The following is a 20,125-nucleotide window of genomic DNA, read 5'->3' on the forward strand; positions in this document are numbered from 1 at the left end:
AAGTTTTAATCAAATCTGTTAATTTGTGTTAAACCTTTAGATAAATGATGTCTACACACAAATGGATGGACAAGGTGATTCTCAGTATACCTCCCCTAAACTTCGTTTGCTGGGGAGGGGGGGGGACAATAATTTTTTCATCAGGGACTTTGACCCTTAGATCCTACTAGCAGGGCACTCTCAGGCACCTGACAGTCCAAGACTTCAAACTTATTTTTCTTAATTCCTCAAAAAGGGTACTACAGCAGTTTCCCTTAAAACCTGGATTAATAATCCCTGCATAGTTGAATTGTTTCCACTTTATGTACATGCATGTAAGTGAAATATCGTCTGGCTCCATCGAATTTCCTGGTTGCTAAATTTTGTAGATTTGTCAATATCTATCCTTTGCTGATAACTTCATTTTTAAGGTCAAGGAAAGACCCATGACATTCAATTCTTATGCCAGGTGACAGTCACTACCTATATTAAACATCTTCAGTTTAACAAGGAACAGTCACTACCTATATTAAACATCTTTGGTTTAACAAGGAACAGTCACTAACCTATATTAAACATCTTCGGTTTAACAAGGAACAGTCACTACCTATATTAAACATCTTTGGTTTAACAAGAACAGTCACTACCTATATTAAACACCTTCGGTTTAACAAGGAACTAGTCACTACCTATATTAAACATCTTCAGTTTAACAAGGTACAGTCACCACCTATATTAAACATCTTCGGTTTGACACTACTTATATTAAACATCTTCGGTTTAACAAAATGCCAGGATCAACCAGAAATAGCATTTTATTCATTGAAGTACATGTATGTGTTACTTGGTAACATGGCTTGGAGCCTGTAAGTCTGAAGCGCATAATCCAAAAACAGTATAAATGTATCACATGATTTTACACAATTAAAAATGGTCAATAAAATGAACATAATTTTTTCATGTCTATTTGGACAAGTTTTAAATTACAAGGTTAGCATTATAATGAGTCCATGCAGTCAGCATTATAACTAATGAGTCCATGCAGTCAGCATTATAACTAATGAGTCCATGCAGTCAGCATTATAACTAATGAGTCCATACAGTCCTGTGTGTATATATAGTATCAAGACATTTTCCAGGATCTCCAAAAGCACATCATCACAGAGAGATTAAATGGCTTCTTGTTCCACATCACCTCTGATATATTATGTACATAAAAATTTCAGAGGGTGCCAAGACTGTTGGTGTTGTATACACACACTTGAATCTCAAATCTTTTCACAGTTGCTTGAAACCACATCATTCCTTTCTCAGTCACAAATATTGCTCTGATTCTGCTTGGTTCAGCTGTCTGTCTCAGCTTTCTCCATTTCCTGTCGATCACTTTCTTTCAGTCCTTTGATCTTCTCTTCTTTGACTGAAAACAAATCTGTGTCATCAAAATGTTTCAAAGTGACATGATCATTGTGCACTTAGTGTTTGAAAACCTGACCAATTTTACAATATTGATAATCAAGTGGAATTCCAATCTGATTAAAATACAGATCTCTCAAATAGCGCACTCTGCGCTGTGCGCTATTTGAGAGATCTGTATTTTAATCAGATTGGTGTGAATTCAAGAAACATTATTGCATATATCATTGTTTACATATTTTCAAAACAGATTTTAACAAATAACAAGAATTTTATAACCATCAAATCCAACTGATTAATTAAATACTGAAAAAAAATCAAAATTGCTTTACCATATGGTAATAATTTTGATAAAGTAAAAATTTAGGTGAAAATTGTATGTTCTATATGGATCCTAAGTCAAATTTCCCAGGTCTACTTTAAATCTGTGATTTGTTCAGCAACTATTGTTAAATCACCATTGTGTAGGCATTTACTCTGAAATAATGAAGTCACGTGAAGTTGGAGTGACTTACCGCTGACAAGTGGAGGGAATCACTGGACTCGGCTTGCTTGCTACTTCCTTCCCCTCTGTCAAAAATATCAACCAATCAAATAGCATGTATTATAGGAGGGAAGATGCTAGCATCTTAGCTTGATGAATTAGTGGTCATACATCATATTCTGCTTTTGTTACAGTTGATAAAGAAAAACTAAATTGCCTCTGTGCAATGCAAGATTTGTAGTTCAAGCTATTTCTAATCACGTTAGTCTTACTTTTCTTTCTCTACTGGGGCTTTCCTTTTCAGTCTGTGCTGTGGGAACGAAGGCATCAGCTCTGGATCACATGCTTAAATACATAAAACATGATAGTAAATCACCAGAGATAGGTCCATTGAATTCATTATCAGTCTAATTCATTACAGCCAATCAATTTTTCTATCTTATGCTGAATTTTCATCTGACATCATGTAACCTAGAAATGTTGTGTAAAACAGTATTTACATTTCAGCAACAAACTTTGAATTCTGTATTCCAGATGTTCTTTAATCCAAACATTTTTTCTGGTAACAAGCATATCAAGTTTTAATGTAACATGATTATATAAGTAGTGATTCAATGTACAACGGTTTGACTGTAACTGATCAGATGAAGCGCTAGTAGAATGGATTTACAGTAGATACTTCATCACACTGACTGTAGATAAATTGGAACAAGGTCGCAGACTTACGGAATGGTTGTTCTTTGAAGTACGAGAAATCTAAACAATCTTCAGCAGTTGCCCTACAAGTACATAATGATTAGTCAATACACAAATACATAATGATTAGTCAATACACAAATACATAATGATTAGTCAATACACAAATACATAATAATTAGTCAATAGACAAATACATAATAATTAGTCAATACACAAATACATAATGATTAGTCAATACACAAATACATAATGATTAGTCAATACACAAATACATAATAATTAGTCAATACACAAACACATAATAATTAGTCAATAGACAAATACATAATAATTAGTCAATACACAAATACATAATGATTAGTCAATACACAAACACATAATAATTAGTTGATAGACAAATACATAATAATTAGTCAATACACAAATGCAAAGAAAGTTTAAGAGAACCAAATACCACCATTATGACAATAAATCATTATATCATGTCATCACTATGACAATAACTAATTATATTATCACACCACTATGACATTAAATCATTATATAATCCCATCACTATGACAATAAATCATTATATTATCCCATCACTATGACAATAAATCATTATATTATCCCATCACTATGACAATAAATCATTATATCATGTCATCACTATGGCAATAAATCATTATATTATCCCATCACTATGACAATAAATCATTATATTATCCCATCACTATGACAATAAATCATTACATTATCCCATCACTATGACAATAAATCATTATATCATGTCATCACTATGGCAATAAATCATTATACTATCCCATCACTATGACAATAAATCATTATATTATCCAATCACTAGGACAACTAGAACTGTCCTTTCAGGACTAATCCCACCCCCTGTCTTGGGGGACAATAAACTTGCTATTGTCCTCATAGCCAGTAAATAGGTGTATAATATTTACCCACCACTATCATGTACTGTATGTATTTAATTTTGTTAGAATTTTTTTCGTTTTTTGCAGTAAACACAATTTTGTGTGGATTAATTTTCGGTGTTTGTGATCACTTAAAAATTACATATCATGCACATGAAGTCTGCAATCCTAACTTGTGTAAATACCATTATGAAGCACACACCATTTATATATCATTTGTTCGACGAAGCTTGCTGTCGCAACACCTACATGTATTCACAAACAAATCATTATTTGGTGATTTGTGCAAGCTTAAATCTTAAATTGTTGTACTGAAGCCATTCAAATGTTTAAAGCAATTATTTTGCATTCTGTTTATCAATAAAATTAGTAAAGAAATTGGATGTACTGGTAGAGACAAGGCTCATGCCTTCATACTGGTCAATGTTCATAAGACATACTACAGTGTAGTATCAGGACAAGAATTTCCTCAATGTGCTATAAAATAATCATATTCAAACATTATTTAACACCCCCTCCCAAACTGAACGGAAGAACATCATCCCTGTGACCGTACAGTCGACAGTAAATTGAAATCCATTGCAAAAACAAACTCATGATGTGGAATGCAGCTCAGGTGTTGAATCACCTAAAGAAGGGTGTGGATGCTGACATAGACAGTGTGAATGGACATGACATACACTTGTCTTAGAAATGACATTAAAGGGGAAGGCAATCCCAAAAAATTTACATGATAAATGATAGGATTAATTATATGATAAAAATTTGTCACACTATTCTGTTATATGGCCTAGATAAGTTTCAGTACTAATTTGAAAACGTTAAAAATTGAAATTCCCGCTATCTATAGAGGCTGCCATGATGTGGAACTCTTTTGTATTCAACACCACAAAAATCAATAATTTTGACGTCATACCGTCTGTTCCGGTTTTTATGTGATTCTAAGATCATCAAAGATGTGCATGTAGTAGATTTTATGAATGAATAGGTTGATGGCTTCCTGTCAAGCAGTTAATTAGGTTGATGCCTTCCTGTCAAGCAGTTAATTACACTAATGCATAGAGGAGATGTGAATTTTTTTTTTGAAATTCCTGATCCAACCAAGTCATCAGGAAGAAAAGACTATGTCAACCGGGGATCCATCATTTGTGTATAACAAGTTGAGGTTCAGGACATTTGTATGAAAAAACGTGTACCGTCTGCTTAGTCTGCGACTCGACTGAACGTCTTTTTTTCTTAATTCCTTTTTGCAAAAGAACAGGCTCAAATCTATACAGCTCTAAACTTAACTGTTCGTGACTTTGTCATGTTTACAGTGCTGCTGATGAAATAAACCGGAACCAACGGTGTGATGTCATAAATTAAACTCCAATGGCCGCTTTCTTTGCAGCAGGTAATTTAAAATATATGATAGGTTAATATTGATTTAATTGTTAAGCAAGGATTTTTGTTGTTAAAAACTGTCACTCACGATACAGTAAGTAATACTTTATTCATAAAGCAACAATGTGGTTAGGGTTGCCTTTCCCTTTAAATGTTAAAATCAATACTTAAAATGAACTGTACTGTTTTGATAGTAATGAGTCTTAATTACATTGAACCTTTTTATTTCACCTGTGTATTTTTGTAATGAGTTGATTAACTATATATTAACACACTGACCTGCAGGTAAATCTACTCATAAGGAATACAATGGTGACAATTATAGTACCGACGAAATATGTTATCTATAAATGGATAATGAATAACAAGTGACATAGATATTTCTGACATTAAAATAAATATTTTCTGAAAATAAAAAATTACCATTTTTTCTAATTGACAAGAAAATAACGACATTCAAATTAAATATGTCTACAGTATACATACATTGTACATGTATATTTAGTTTTTATTTTCATTACATTTTATTTTGATCTTATTTCATTTCATTTAGTTATTTTTTTTATTACCGCATACCAAAGATATATAAGGAGCATAGAGAAGTTAACTGAGGCTCTTACTTGTAGGAGTATGTCCCCCCCCCCCCCCCCCCCCCCCCCCCCCCCCCCCATATGACAATAAAATGTACCCAAAAATATGACAATGACAATAGAATATTATAAATACTCCATACTCCAACAATGTTATAAACACCAACTGAGGCAACAATAAAACATAACATATACTCGCACTATGACAATAAAACACTACATAATGTACATACACAATGACGTGGAAATAAAACACTATACAATGTACGTACACTGACGTGGAAATAAAACAATATACATATTGTATGTACCTTTTTGTCGGATCAAACATAAACAGGAAGTTGAGGAGTCTCACTCCTGAATCTGTCAGCCACGGAAAAGTGTGTTTGATGTTGTTGTACCTAGGAATAGTATAAACAGTCAATAGTAGTGCACAACAAACACTGGTGAGGAATGTACATTTTTTTGTAGTTATATTTTGTTATTTACAACATTCTAAGTTTATTTCATTCAACAGTAGCTGTTTTCACCACCATTTTCAAGATTTTAGAGTTCAGTACTACACATTCAGACATCTAAAGTACAGTTATTCAGAGATCTAAAGTACTAATAACACAGTTATTCAGAGATCTAAAGTACTAATAACACAGTTATTCTGACATCTAAAGTACTAATAACACATTTATTCTGACATCTAAAGTACTAATAACACAGTTATTCTGACATCTAAAGTACTAATAACACAGTTATTCTGACATCTAAAGTACTAATAACACAGTTATTCTGACATCTAAAGTACTAATAACACATTTATTCTGACATCTAAAGTACTAATAACAGTTATTCTGACATCTAAACTACTAATAACACTTAAGGTTATTCTGACATCTAAACTACTAATAACACAGTTATTCTGACATCTAAACTACTAATAACAGTTAATCTGACATCTAAAGTACTAATAACACAGTTATTCTGACATCTAAACTACTAATAACACAGTTATTCTGACATCTAAAGTACTAATAACACAGTTATTCTGACATCTAAAGTATTAATAACACAGTTATTCTGACATCTAAAGTACTAATAACAGTTATTCTGACATCTAAAGTACTGATAACAGTTATTCTGACATCTAAAGTACTGATAACAGTTATTCTGACATCTAAAGTACTGATAACAGTTATTCTGACATCTAAAGTACTGATAACACTTAAGGTTATTCAGACATCTAAAGTACTGATAACACTTACGGTTGTTTTTTCAGTGACAGAGTTTCCATCGCAGGTAACTTTGAAAATCCCTACGGAAAAAATAATATATTCTTTTAATTCTTGACAAAACATTATTATCAGTAACTCAGTAAAAAAAAGTTTTGAAAGTCAATCTTAGTTAACAGCCACATAGACGGGACATAGCGATATACACAATGGATATATACAGATTTCAAACAGAATATTGAATATTCAAAACAGTATGCTCACTTCCAGTATCATTGAACTATTACCAGTTCAACCTTTTTATTTGAAAATTACATAACAATGTATGAAAGAATTAGAAAACTTCATACAAATGTAAATTGTAAATATGCTTCAGTGTTCTATCTGACATTCTGTCTATTCTAAAATGAAACTGATCTTTCATCACACCTCCGAATTAATCCATTCCTATTCAAGATTTATCTAAAATTCACAAATTATAATAAATGTGTAAATAAAAAATTAATGTTAAATGATCTACGATTTGTACATATGCAACATGGAATATTACCGGCCAAATGTTGTCGTTAGGTGTCCCCAGCATTTCGATGATGAGCTCAATTTGGTGAATGTCAGACCTCCCAGGCAGAAGAGGGCGATGAGCCAGCAACTCCCCAAAGATACAGCCTGCAGACCTGTGTATAACGATAGTGTGTACCAGTACAGAAAGTACAGGTGACTCTCAATAATTCAAAGTCCCAGGGACAGTTATAAAACTTTGAGTGATTGAGAGTTTGTGAGATCGAAGGCAACATCAAATTTGAAAATTAAAGGTCCAACCATTATGTTAAAATTTCATAACTGGAGTGCATATTTACAACATCCTGGTATTGTTTTTGACATGTTGTCCCTAATATTTTTAGGTAAATGACGTGATTTTAGATATGCTATAAAGGCAAATCTAATTTGATTTATACATGATTGCAATTATTTGTTTGTAAAACCAACATTGTATTTTTTTATATTTACTTGTGTTTACACGACGTCACACGTCTTTATCAGCGTAGTTACGCAACGTCGAACGTACATATGGATTGTGACGTGAAAATAACAGATTAAAAGAAAAAAATTTTGGATATATTGTAGCAGTTGTGGTTAGCAGTCAAATTTAGACACACTATATTTTGGTAAGCATACTTTCAGTAATTCAATTAATACAAAGAAATATTAAGCGTATACATAACGTACTTACCATTATTTCAGTAATTTAGTAGTTCATATCAATGACTGTCCGCATTCTTACTAGTATTGTACTTGGTTTTATCTAACGATATGTAAAATCATTTTGTATTGGTATTGTATTGTTTGTCTATTCTCTCTTGCAGAGAATTGTTTCACATTACTGCAGAAAATTAAAATAAATATGGAAAGCATATCTTTCTCGTCTAATGTCAGATGAGCTGACGCCAAAAATTCTCAAAACTGTTGTTTTCTTATCTGTCATTTTTCATGTCACAATCCATATGCATGTTTGATGTTGCGTAAATGCGCTAATAAAACTGTGTGATGTCATGTAAACACAAGTAAGGCCACACCAATTTGTAAAATAGTTCTTCGGATTTTCAAACAAAAAAAGTGAGGCGAGAGTGCGAAATTATTTTACAAATATTATTTTTAATTTTGGAAATAAAAATTATGAGGCGAGCGAATACAAGAAATATAAATATTTTTAATTGAATTAAGTGTGATTTTAAAAAGCGGGCGCCTGAAAATAAAGATCTAAAATCATCAGATATCATTTGTTTACCACATAAACTAAATATTTTTCAACTTTGTTGATATAGTTTACAATAAATAAGAAGTATTTCAGGTTTCAAAGACTTATTTTCTTTATACCTAATACATGTACTTTGCAACATTAACTGATAAGGTCTTTTTGAAGCATTTTATTTAAGTTTCATTTCTACAATCTTTCGATTCAGAGATATGCCTATTGCTAGGGACACATCCAGTTTTGACATTCATTGCAAATGCAATATCCATTGCATCGCTTTGAGCATTTTCTTGAATTTTGATATGACATCACCAAACCTTTTGTGAATTTGTCGTTAACTGTCGGTCCGGTTTGAAATAGTCATCGATCAGTACCCCTTGCTTGTTGTAAGAGGCGAATAAATGGGGCGGTCCTTCAGATAGGACTGCAAAAAACTGAGATCCTTGTCACAGCAGGTTTGGCACGATAAAGATCCCTCAGTGCCATAAGCGCTGAGCATAGGCCTAAATTTTGCAGCCCTTCACCGGCAATGGTAACGTCTTCATGTGAGTGAAATATTCTCAAGAGAGACTTCAGTCAATATATAGGCTAATCAAACAATCAATCATATGCTATCAATGTTCTCTAAATAGTGGCATCGAATAGCGCTTCAAAAGTTTCATCGACTTCCAGTTCGATTCCAGCATAACGAACAACTTCCAATCCAGTGTTATGAAGTATCGTACATATTAAGATAGACATCATGAATAACTTAACCGTATTACACTGTTAGGAAATTTCTCGAGAGCCCGCGCTTCTGTCATTTGTCAGCATATACATCAAAGTTATTTGTGCGCTTGTTGTAAAAACTAAAAAAAAATATTTACAGATATTTTTGAACACGCGGGCGGATATTATTTTTTGATAATATTATAATTTGGATTTGTTACAAATAGAAGTGGCGAATCCGACGAACTAGATTATAAATTGGCATGGCCTAAATATAAAAGAATAATTTGTATAAATCAAATTAGATTTGCCTTTATAGCATATCAAACACAGAGTTAAGTTCAAACACATAAATATGGCTATATAGTTGAATTATATAGCAAAAACAAAGTGCAGGGGAAGAGCTAAATTGACCAATCTAACAATAAACTATCCACTCCACAAGGAAACACAGGGGATGTGTCACCTATACAAATACCTAAATAACACAGGCAAGCTAGCCCCAGGCATTCACCGTTATCCAGGTAAGGTAATAAATTTATCATATTTATTACATAATGACGTGTTTTTATATGCTTAAGTGAAGGTGTGTACCTATGCTACCACCACTTCGAGAGGTCAAGAGTGAAAAACAATGAAGTTTTTACGGGACCCAAATTTCACTTTGAGATATCGAAAGCAAATTGGTTTAGTTATATAGAGAAAAAATTGGGACCATGATTTCATTTTGAGAGATCAAGAAATTCGATACCTCGAAGTTTGAGCCATCAAGAGTCACCTGTATTACAAGAAACAGACAGCAGACCTGTGTATCACCACCTGTCTATCTACTTCCTGTTTGTTCTTACCACCTGTCTATCTACTTCCTGTTTGTTCTTAACCACCTGTCTATCTACTTCCTGTTTGTTCTTGCCGCCCGTCCATCGACTTCCTGTTTGTTCTTACCACCTGTCGATCAACTTCCTGTTTGTTCTTACTGCCTGTCTATATACTTTCTAGTTGAACCTCTTACCACCTGTATATATACTTCCTGTCTGTTCTTACCACCTGTCTATATACTTCCTGTTTGTTCTTATCGCCTGTCTATCTACTTCCTGTTTGTTCTTACTGCCTGTCTATATACTTTCTATTTGAACCTCTTACTACCTGTATACATACTTCCTGTCTGTTCTTACCACCTGTCTATATACTTCCTGTTTGTTCTTATCGCCTGTCTATCTACTTCCTGTTTGTTCTTACTGCCTGTCTATATACTTTCTATTTGAACCTCTTACCACCTGTATACATACTTCCTGTTTGTACTTCTTACCACCTGTCTATATATTTCCTGTTTGAACCTCTTACCACATGTCTATGGCTGTTGTCTGCTCCTTAGCTCCAAACAAAAGCTCTGGTGCTCTGTACCTGGTAGAACAACAGAAAATCTTATTACACATACAAAAAAATCTCATTACACATACAAACAAGAGGCCCATGGTCCACATCACTCACCTGAGTCACCTTGGCCCATATCTGAAGACTTTCCATAGATATTTGCATGTAAAACCTTAGTCCCTATTGTGGTCCCAACAAACCCTGGGGGCCATGATTTGAACAATCTTGAATCTGCACAATGTCAGGATGCTTTCATGTAAATTTATACTTTCCTGGCCCAATTGTTCTTGAGAAGAAGATTTTTAAAGATTTTCCCTATATATTTGTATGTAAAACTTTGATCCCCTACTGTGGCCCCATGATTTGTGATAATCTACCCTTTGGGGCATGGCCATTCATTTGAACAAACTTGAAAGCCCTTCACCCAAGGATGCTTTGTGCCAAGTTTAGTTGAAATTGACCCAGTGGTTCTGAAGAAGAAAATGAAAATGTGAAAAGTTTACAACAACGACAACGACATACAATGGACAAATTTTGATCAGAAAAGCTCACGTGAGCCTTCGACTCAGGTGAGCTAAAAATCTCATTACACATACAAAAAAATCTCATTACACGTACAAAAACACCTCATTACACATACAGTAGGCAGACAAAGAGAGAGGTTGCAAACAAAAACTTCTTTACTTTTCACATACAAAACTTTTTTCGAAAAAGTTTCACGAAGCATCATCAATTCACAGGGTCCCAAACAAAATCAAAATTGTCAATATTGGCAATATTTACTTATGCTTTAATTCTAGTACATTCTCTACATGAGTATATGTAACAAAAAAAGCGATATTGTGATTTAATCATAGTATCTTCAGAAAAGATTGATATGAAATTATTGTGAAATTGTGAAGACACTGTTGACATATCTGTGAAAAGTGGTGTTTCATTCATCTAAATCAGATACCTAATGACTTTTTTTTTTAAAAAGAGATAATTTTATAAGATTTGGGAACTGTGTTTGCAGATCCACTTTTGTCTCACTGCTGTACATGAAATGAAAGCTTTAGAAAGCCCTGTCACCCCATCATTCACTCACTACTGTACATGAAAGCTTTAGAAAGCCCTGTCACTCTATCATTTACTCACTGTTGTACATGAAAGCTTTAGAAAGCCCTGTCACTCTATCATTTACTCACTGTTGTACATGAAAGCTTTAGAAAGCCCTGTCACCCCATCATTCACTCACTGCTGTACATGAAAGCTTTAGAAAGCCCTGTCACCCCATCATTCACTCACTACTGTACATGAAAGCTTTAGAAAGCCCTGTCACCCCATCATTCACTCACTGTTGTTCATGAAAGCTTTAGAAAGCCCTGTCACTCTATCATTTACTCACCACAGTGTTACCACTGTAGGGGTCATTGGTTTCTGTGGTATGCCATACTTCCTAGCCAACCCAAAGTCCGCTGAAATGACCAGAAATGACATGAAATTTTTTTTCATGTGGCATAGATCCAACATGATATACAATTTGAAATTAAACACAAGTTCCAAACAAGAGGCCCATTGTTCACCTGAGTAGCTGTATTCTCCCATGTGAACTTTTTAAGGTCCCACTGTGGCCCTTCCCTAATAGCAGGGGGCCGGGTCATGTCAACATTTTAATTTACATTACATACACAGGCTTCAGTAGTAATTTGACATTAAATAGTAATTTGACATTAAATAGTAATTTGACAAAGTAGAAAGTACATGTATACCTTTGAGATGACTTTTAAAAAAAAGAATTTGCCCTTTGCCTGAAAAAAAGCCACATTTCGGTTTTAAATTTTTACTTATGAATATATAGGAAAATTCTTCCTATATATTCATAAGTAAAAATTTAAGACCAAAATGTGGCTTTTTTTCAGGCAAAGGGCAAATTCTTTTCTTTTTTTTAATTTTCATTACTTGAGAATGTCCCCTTTTGGTTCTTAAGAAAAGGTTTTTAAAGTAGTTCATTACACCAAGACTTATACTTTTACTGACACACATCACAAGATGGCGATTTAAATGTTTTGTGAAATATTTTGAATCGATCAATTTGTTTGTTTATCATCGTAGTTCAGTGGATAAAGTATTCGGCTACTGACCTGCAGATCCTGAGTTCAAATCTGCCAGAGTTTTTTTTCACATTACCGGTAATGGAAATAAATTTTTGAAAATCTTGTATTTTTATCCATAATTGCATATTTTCTGCTTTTTTGACATACGTACTTCTTACATATCATCATATCTTTCATAATTACATCATTTCATACTGACTTGAGAAACTTTCAAGGTGTAGTGAGCCACCTTAAAGAATTTTCCTATACAATTTTATGTAAAACCATCAACCGCTTTTATGGTCTTGCTCTGGCCCCTGTGGTCATTGGTGGGGACAAACTTGAATTTACACTGCATAAAGATGTTTCAATAGTAATTTTAAATGATTATATCCTTGTGGTTCTTCAGAAGATTTCAAAAAAGAATTTTCCTCTATACAATCCTATGTAAGATTTTAAACCCCTATTGTGGCTCCCGATCATGATTTAAGTAAACTTGAATCTTCTATATATAGGAAAGCTTTCATACAAGTTCTGGCTGGTTCTTGAGAATTTCTTTTTTAAACACACAATCTTATTTTTACTATCTCTTAATTGCTACCCTTTGAAATGGGTGTGTTTTTTCATTTGTACTTTTGAAATTACTTGTTTTGCCAGATACCGTTCAACATTTGGCAGTGGTGTGAATTCCAATACAGCTATGATGGTAGCTGGTTCTCTGATGACTTGCCAGCATATAGATATGGTATGCATTCTGATAGTTATTTAACTGGTTCTCTGGTGACTTGCCAACATATAGATATGGTATGCATTCTGATATAGCTATTTAACTGGTTCTCTGATGCCAGACTTACCAATTTTAACACAGCCATTGTCCGTCATCAAAAGATTGGAAACCTTCAGATCTCGGTGAATTATGAAATTCTCGTGTAAATATCGCAGTCCTTTAAACAGCTGCAGCATGATACACTTCACCTACAATAAAGTCCAGCTATCATGACTGTCATCCTTGTCTTATACATTTGTTTTCTTCATTAATAATGGCAGTGTTCGTTTCCTCTTGAGATTGTACTCGCTTAATAAACTGGATCAAATCTTTCAGAAATGATATATAAGTTTCTGTACTGTTGTGATACTGATCAAAGAATTACTTTTATTGTCATTTAGGTAATTTACATAGTATAAAAAAACTAAATGGGTCAGCACAACATGAATGCCCCCACCTGCAGTAAAGTTAAATGTAGGAAATCCATCAAAGTATAGCATTGAATGTGGTGTTAAGATTGTATGTTACACGCATTCAGTACAATGAAAAACTCAACAACAATCCTTGATATGTTTTGACAGCCATAAAAATAAATAAATTTTTCTATGTTAAAGGGGCACAACTCCATCAAAAATCAATGAACTGGAACAAAACTCCAGTTCGACCTGTAACTCATCAATATACAACAGCATACAAAAAATCAATTCAATATCTCAAGGCATTTAGAAAAAAAATCCAGAAAACTGGTCATAACTAATTTTTCTAAGTTAAAGGGGCACAACTCCATCAAAAATCAACAAACCGGAACAAAACTCAAATTTGATCTGTAATTCATAAACATATACCTGTATACAAAAAAATCAATTCAATAGGCCAATTCAACTTAATTAGTAGATTATCATCCAGGGTCAACAAAAAGTATGGGGCGGGTGGGAGGATTTTATTTTTTAATTTCTATTTTCTGAGAAAAATATTAATGACAAACGAGTTTTTGTCAACAGAAGTGCATCATTTAATGCTAAATGGATATCAATCTATGCTTATTTCACAGACGAATTCCAGGTTAAGCTTTATTTTCAAACACAGAAAGATACCAAACTTCTTCAAGATATGAAGAACATTAATCCCTTTCATTTACGCCCGTATGAACGTGAGAAATTAAGAAAACCATATGATCTATATTTTCCTCACGTGGATTTTCACGTTGCTATACCGGAAATGTAAACAAGAAGTGTAAACACCAGAGTCGGACATGAAAATTTTCCGGAAATCGCAAGTTTCGCAAAATAAAAAAATCCGGGCAGGCCGATTTTTTGAGGGGCAGGCGGGGATGATAATCTATCAATTAAGTTGAATTGGCCATATCTCAAGGCGTTTCTTACCTGTGCCTCAGAAAATGGAGTAGACATGTTGTCCAGCAATGAGGCCAGGTCCTGCTCACAATACTCCATCACCAGGAAGATACTGAAATACAGATATCAAGTCAACAAAGGAAGATATTGTAACACAGATATCAAGTCAACAAAGGAAGATATTGAAATACAGATATCAAGTCAATAAAGGAAGATATTGTAACACAGATATCAAGTCAACAAAGGAAGATAATGAACTAGATATCAAATCAACAAAGGAAGATATTGTAACACAGATATCAAGACAACAAAGGAAGATATTAAAATACAGATATCAAGTCAACAAAATGATATCAACAAAGAAAATAATGCAACAGAGATATCAAGTCAACAACGGATACCATAATAAAGATATAAGTTAGGGAATACCATAATAGTTATAAGTCAGTGTTTGAAGATATCATAAAACAGATATCAGTCAACAGAGGAAGTGGAAGCATTCCATCAGCAGGAAGATATCATAAAACAGATATCAGTCAACAGAGGAAGTGGAAGCATTCCATCAACAGGAAGATACTATAAAACAAGGCACAGGTCAATATCTAGCTGCAATAATGTAGCCCTCTCTGATTTTGGGGGGGGGGAGAGGGTTCCGAAAACGTCAGAATAAAAAAAGATCGGATAGGGCTACATTATTGCAGCTAATCAATACCACTTGCTTTTAAGCTATAATTCACATTTCTATACTGATGCACAAATTGATAAAGTTTGTTGATTCTAGGACTCATATCTACATGAGCTCCAAAAATTCTAGACTTAATAATTGTTCAGTTACGAGTCGGACAGGATTTTGGCCTATAAAAATCACAGCATCCATTAATTAGATATGAAATATGTTATACATTAAATATCTTAAATTGTATTTTCCCGGGATTCACTGTTAAAAGTGGGGAAATGATGTATTCATGTTACAGGAGAGTGTTTTAATATAGTTATTATGGTCTAATATTGACCAATAGGAGGGCCGTATACTGTCACAGGAAGTAAGCAGGTTTGTTAGGCTTGTCACTTTCTAGCCATCTTTCAAGTAAATAGGGTAAATTTTACATATGAATTTTGATACATGCAATTCTTATCTAGCATTTTATATATCGGTCAAGTGTGAGGTCCTTCACACTCTCCCTGCATCATGGAGCAATGGCATCGGATACAGGTTTCCTAGACTGTTTCACGATTATTATCATTTTATTTCTAGGTTTTTCCTAGTGGGTTCTTGTGTTCAAAAAAAAAGGGGGGGGGGGGTTAATATATGCTTTAATATATACTTCTATGGAACAATATAGTTTAATTATTTTCATTCACATTTGTGTATAAATCTGAATAAATTTGTATGGTCTCCAGCGAACACGGCTGGCTGTATACTATGCACGTATGTGTTGTGCTGTTATGTTAAATAGGTAGTAAATGTAATACTATTTATGTTCTATAGTGTTTACCTTTCTAAACTTTTTCCAACTACAACCTCTTGAAGTTCCACTATGTTATGATGTCGCAGGTTTAACAGAATGTTGATTTCCCGTAAACCGCTGACAGGAATTCCTGAAATCATATCAGATAAAATTCAGACGATAGATAAACGGCAAAATACAAGGCAAACAACACCCAGTTTTTGTTTTCAATTAATCTCACACTGTTTGCTAAGAACAACATTGAACAACCTGAAACCTGTGTTACAGTACATGTATAAAACTTATTCGGATAAAAGAATTGCTTGCATAATACAGAATTCAGAGACATACAGTCTATGCGAAAGTTTTTTTTACCACACAGGACATTCGGTCCTGTGTAATTAATGAACACACCGGACCGAACCAAATTTTGTCAGACCGAATAACCTAATGTAAAAAAGTGAAAATGTAAAACCAAGGAAATCTTATTTATTATACTAGTAATACTATACCAGGGATCCCTCCCGCATAATACTTTAGACAGTCCATGCAGTTTTAATCATTTTGGATTTGTGCGATATTTTTTTACTTATAACAAACATTTAAATGACTCCGCGTCAACATAGTAAAGCTCAAAACCAGCCACTGAGACATCAGACATTCCGGTCCGGTGTAAAAAATAATGCATCGGACCTTGGGCACTGTACATCGGTCAGGTCCGACGGTCCGATGTCTTTCGCATAGACTGGACATACATGTCACATGTTTGAAAGCAACCCCCAAATCCATTGTGCCTTTCATGCACTTAAGGCCAAAATATTGACCAATGAACATTAAGCTCTCCCATCATTCTTTTCCAGTTTCCTTAACCTAAGGTCCATCAACCAATGAACATTAAATTTCTTCATGCATTAACCAATGAACATCATATTCCTACACATATTATCCAATCAGTGTTTAGTTCCTAACATATTAACCAATCAGTGTTCAGTTCCTACCATATCAACCAATCAGTGTTCAGTTCCTACCATAATAACCAATCAGTGTTCAGTTTCTACCATATCAATCAATCAGTGTTCAGTTCCTACCATAATAACCAATCAGTGTTCAGTTTCTACCATATCAATCAATCAGTGTTCAGTTCCTACCATAATAACCAATCAGTGTTCAGTTTCTACCATATCAATCAATCGTGTTCAGTTCCTACCATATTAACCAATCAGTGTTCAGTTCCTACCATTCTTTTCCCGCTCCATTCTCATTTTCTTCAATGCCACTAGTGTATCAGACTTTTTATCCCTAGCTCTATCTGAAAACAAAAAAATATTAAGGATGTACATCACACCAGAGAAAACTGTTATATATAGAAAGTGGAGGATATGTACAATAATATTTTGAAATTAAAAAAATTATAAATTTATATCATTTAATGAACAAATGCAGTTTTTTGTTAAGACAGCAATAGGGGGGAAATAATAACCCCTACAAGTTTCAAACTCCTGATCTACAGACTGGCAGTTACACTTTTACCTACTGTGCTAACCAGCAATTAAAGCAATAAACGTAAACAGAAAAGATTTATTACTATATTAATTTTTCCAGGAATGGTTTGAAAGGAAGTCAGCCATTATATCATTCATCCTTAATCAATTACATGATAACACAATATCCTGGACCTGGTATATATATATATGTACATGATACTTGGTTAGATTCATTGTAAAACAATATTTAATCCCATTATGTCCAATGAGACATTCAGAACACTTACATACAATGCCGTAAGTCCCTTCCCCAACTCGGCTAAGTTTCTCAAACTCAGAGACACTGCGGCACTTCCCATGCTGCAAAACATAAAATCTAAACATTTTAAAGAACCTGTCTTAAATATTGTTACGGCTGAAACGATACGCCCCCTTCACGATACGATACATATTGCAATACTTATGCCACGATTCAATACTTTCAATACAATGCAATTTACAGAAGAAACCAATAATAACATTGAAGAAAAAATTAATTATCAAGATTCAAAATCATAATTTTAAAAGCAAAACTGCCAAACGGTTAGATGCCTGTTCGCTGTAGTTGAAACTGATATAGTTTATTATTATTTTCGTCAACCTCAAGGCAAACAACAGTTTAAACATTATTTGATGCTATTTTGTCCCTCATGCAGGTAGAAATAATATGTACTGGCCGAGACTGATGTATTTTACTAAACCCGTTTGTAATAAACGTATCAAACTGAAAATCGAGGCAATGAATCGAATATTGAATTGAGCGTTTATATTGAACAGTATCGATATTTCGGTGAATCGTTTCAGCCCTACTTATTGTCACAGATAGCTTATATTCTAGGTCAGCCTGTATTTCGCTTCTGTTAAATTTTGCAAATACTGCGAGCTCTAATGGCAAAAGCGCATGAAAAAGTCTGTGCTGAAGCTGCACATTTGTTTAGAAATTTTTTTGTCACCAATCCTAGAAGTCCCTTTGTCAAAAAATGCGCCATTGCTAGATGGGTGCTGTTAAATAGATTTTCAGGATAATAACCACCTTGCCATGGAATAAAGTGTTTTGACGATTTTTATTCATTCTATTGAGTTGTTTTTAGTAGACTACAGGTTAATTCGATCAGTCCACCAGTATTAAAGCATGGTAAGCTGAAAAACATTTTGACAATTAAATACACAAATGAATGAACTCAAAAACTTGAAATACCAACGTCCAACAATAAAATTGGGCATCAGTATCTAAAATAACGATTGTATTACAGTAATATTCAATGTGGAAGAAAGAATATTATTCTTATTAATCAGTACAAAATTCTTTCTTTATAAGGACCACTGGTGACTGGAACCATCTAAGCGATTTAACTGTGTTAAGCGACTCGATCGAGGGATTCAAGTCACCCCTCAAATCGCGCGACTAAGACCTGCGCTCTCCCAACCACTGCGACATCATCAAATTGGTAACCATACAGATAGATTTATGAATTCGAATTATCTCTTCAACTTACTCGGGACGACTCGGGGACATCTATCCACTCGCCGGTCAGTATTGAGAGAAAGCCTGGCTTAGTATCCTTACCAAGTTGCTTCTCCATTACTAAATAATAAAAATTATTCAATAAATACTTTATGTATTTGCCATTTTGCAAAAAATCTGAAACATGAAAACCGTAAACGCACGACAATAATGGGTGCGAGACAACTCGTACCAGTAATGCAGAAAAGGCACAAAAGGAAATGTGGTAAGACAGAACTTTTCCGGGGGAATTACATGTAGTGATCAATCATCAGATAGTACTATAGGTACTGCTTTACCATCGGTATTGAAATTTCTTTTTAAATCTTCCTAATCACAAGTGCCTAAATGCAAAGGGAAGTTCAGAAATGATCGATGCGTTGCATGAAAGTATGTCATCAGATTTTGCAAAATCGATGATTTATTTAGATTTATGCATGATAGGAATATAAATTTTGTTAGTGTCTATTTCTATAGATATTATAAAAAATCTTGTTAAAATAAACTATTTAAAAGGTCTAAGTTATAGATGAATAATATATGATATGTTTCAAAATATTGAATCCAAGGGCAATAACTCTGTTTTTCTTTATATCTTTATCAAGGCTATTATTAGCTGCAGCTCTCTGAAAAAATATTTTGACGGAACAGAGTGAAGGAACAGTTTCATGAAATTGTTATGAATGTTATTATATCGTCATAACCAGTTTTTATGAAATTTTGATAACGCTGTTTAAGGAAATTGCAATTTTCTGACGTTGATATATGATTCTGTTTATGTATGGAAATAACTATTTTTTAAACTTATATCACAAACTGCGCATATGAAGTTACCTGTCTCTCAGAATAAACGATCTTATATAATTTTACCACAACTTTACTAAATGTGCAATATCACTATATTAATCAAAAAGAAGTTTTCAACATT

General features: G+C 33.6%; 1 protein-coding gene across 1 annotated transcript; it reads right to left on the minus strand.

Annotated features, from left to right (window-relative positions):
- Positions 1-776: 776 nt before the first annotated feature.
- LOC125663907 (cyclin-dependent kinase 10-like) lies at positions 777-19,391 on the minus strand. The gene is made up of 15 exons (XM_048896336.2): positions 19,190-19,391; positions 17,942-18,014; positions 17,408-17,479; positions 16,219-16,321; positions 14,753-14,834; positions 13,459-13,579; positions 11,917-11,986; positions 10,500-10,559; positions 7,245-7,368; positions 6,728-6,777; positions 5,783-5,872; positions 2,603-2,655; positions 2,149-2,221; positions 1,908-1,962; positions 777-1,396 (listed from the first exon to the last, which is right to left on the minus strand). The coding sequence occupies exons 1-15, from the start codon at positions 19,274-19,276 to the stop codon at positions 1,370-1,372; spliced, it is 1,140 nt and encodes a 379-aa protein (XP_048752293.2). The 5' UTR covers positions 19,277-19,391; the 3' UTR covers positions 777-1,369.
- Between the last annotated feature and the right edge of the window lie 734 nt (positions 19,392-20,125).

This window comes from Ostrea edulis, chromosome 1, assembly GCF_947568905.1.
Source record: "Ostrea edulis chromosome 1, xbOstEdul1.1, whole genome shotgun sequence".
NCBI lineage: Eukaryota > Metazoa > Mollusca > Bivalvia > Ostreida > Ostreidae > Ostrea > Ostrea edulis.

Bases quoted from the DNA above. Each gene is read 5' to 3' on its own strand.
- LOC125663907 (XM_048896336.2), bottom strand. From the start codon at position 19,276: ATGGAGAAGCAACTTGGTAAGGATACTAAGCCAGGCTTTCTCTCAATA. The intron at 14,835-16,218 runs GTAAACACTATA...TCTGTATTTCAG, and splicing joins GTTGGAAAAAGTTTAGAAAG to TATCTTCCTGGTGATGGAGT. The intron at 13,580-14,752 runs GTAAGAAACGCC...ACTTTATTGTAG, and splicing joins CTCCATTTTCTGAGGCACAG to GTGAAGTGTATCATGCTGCA.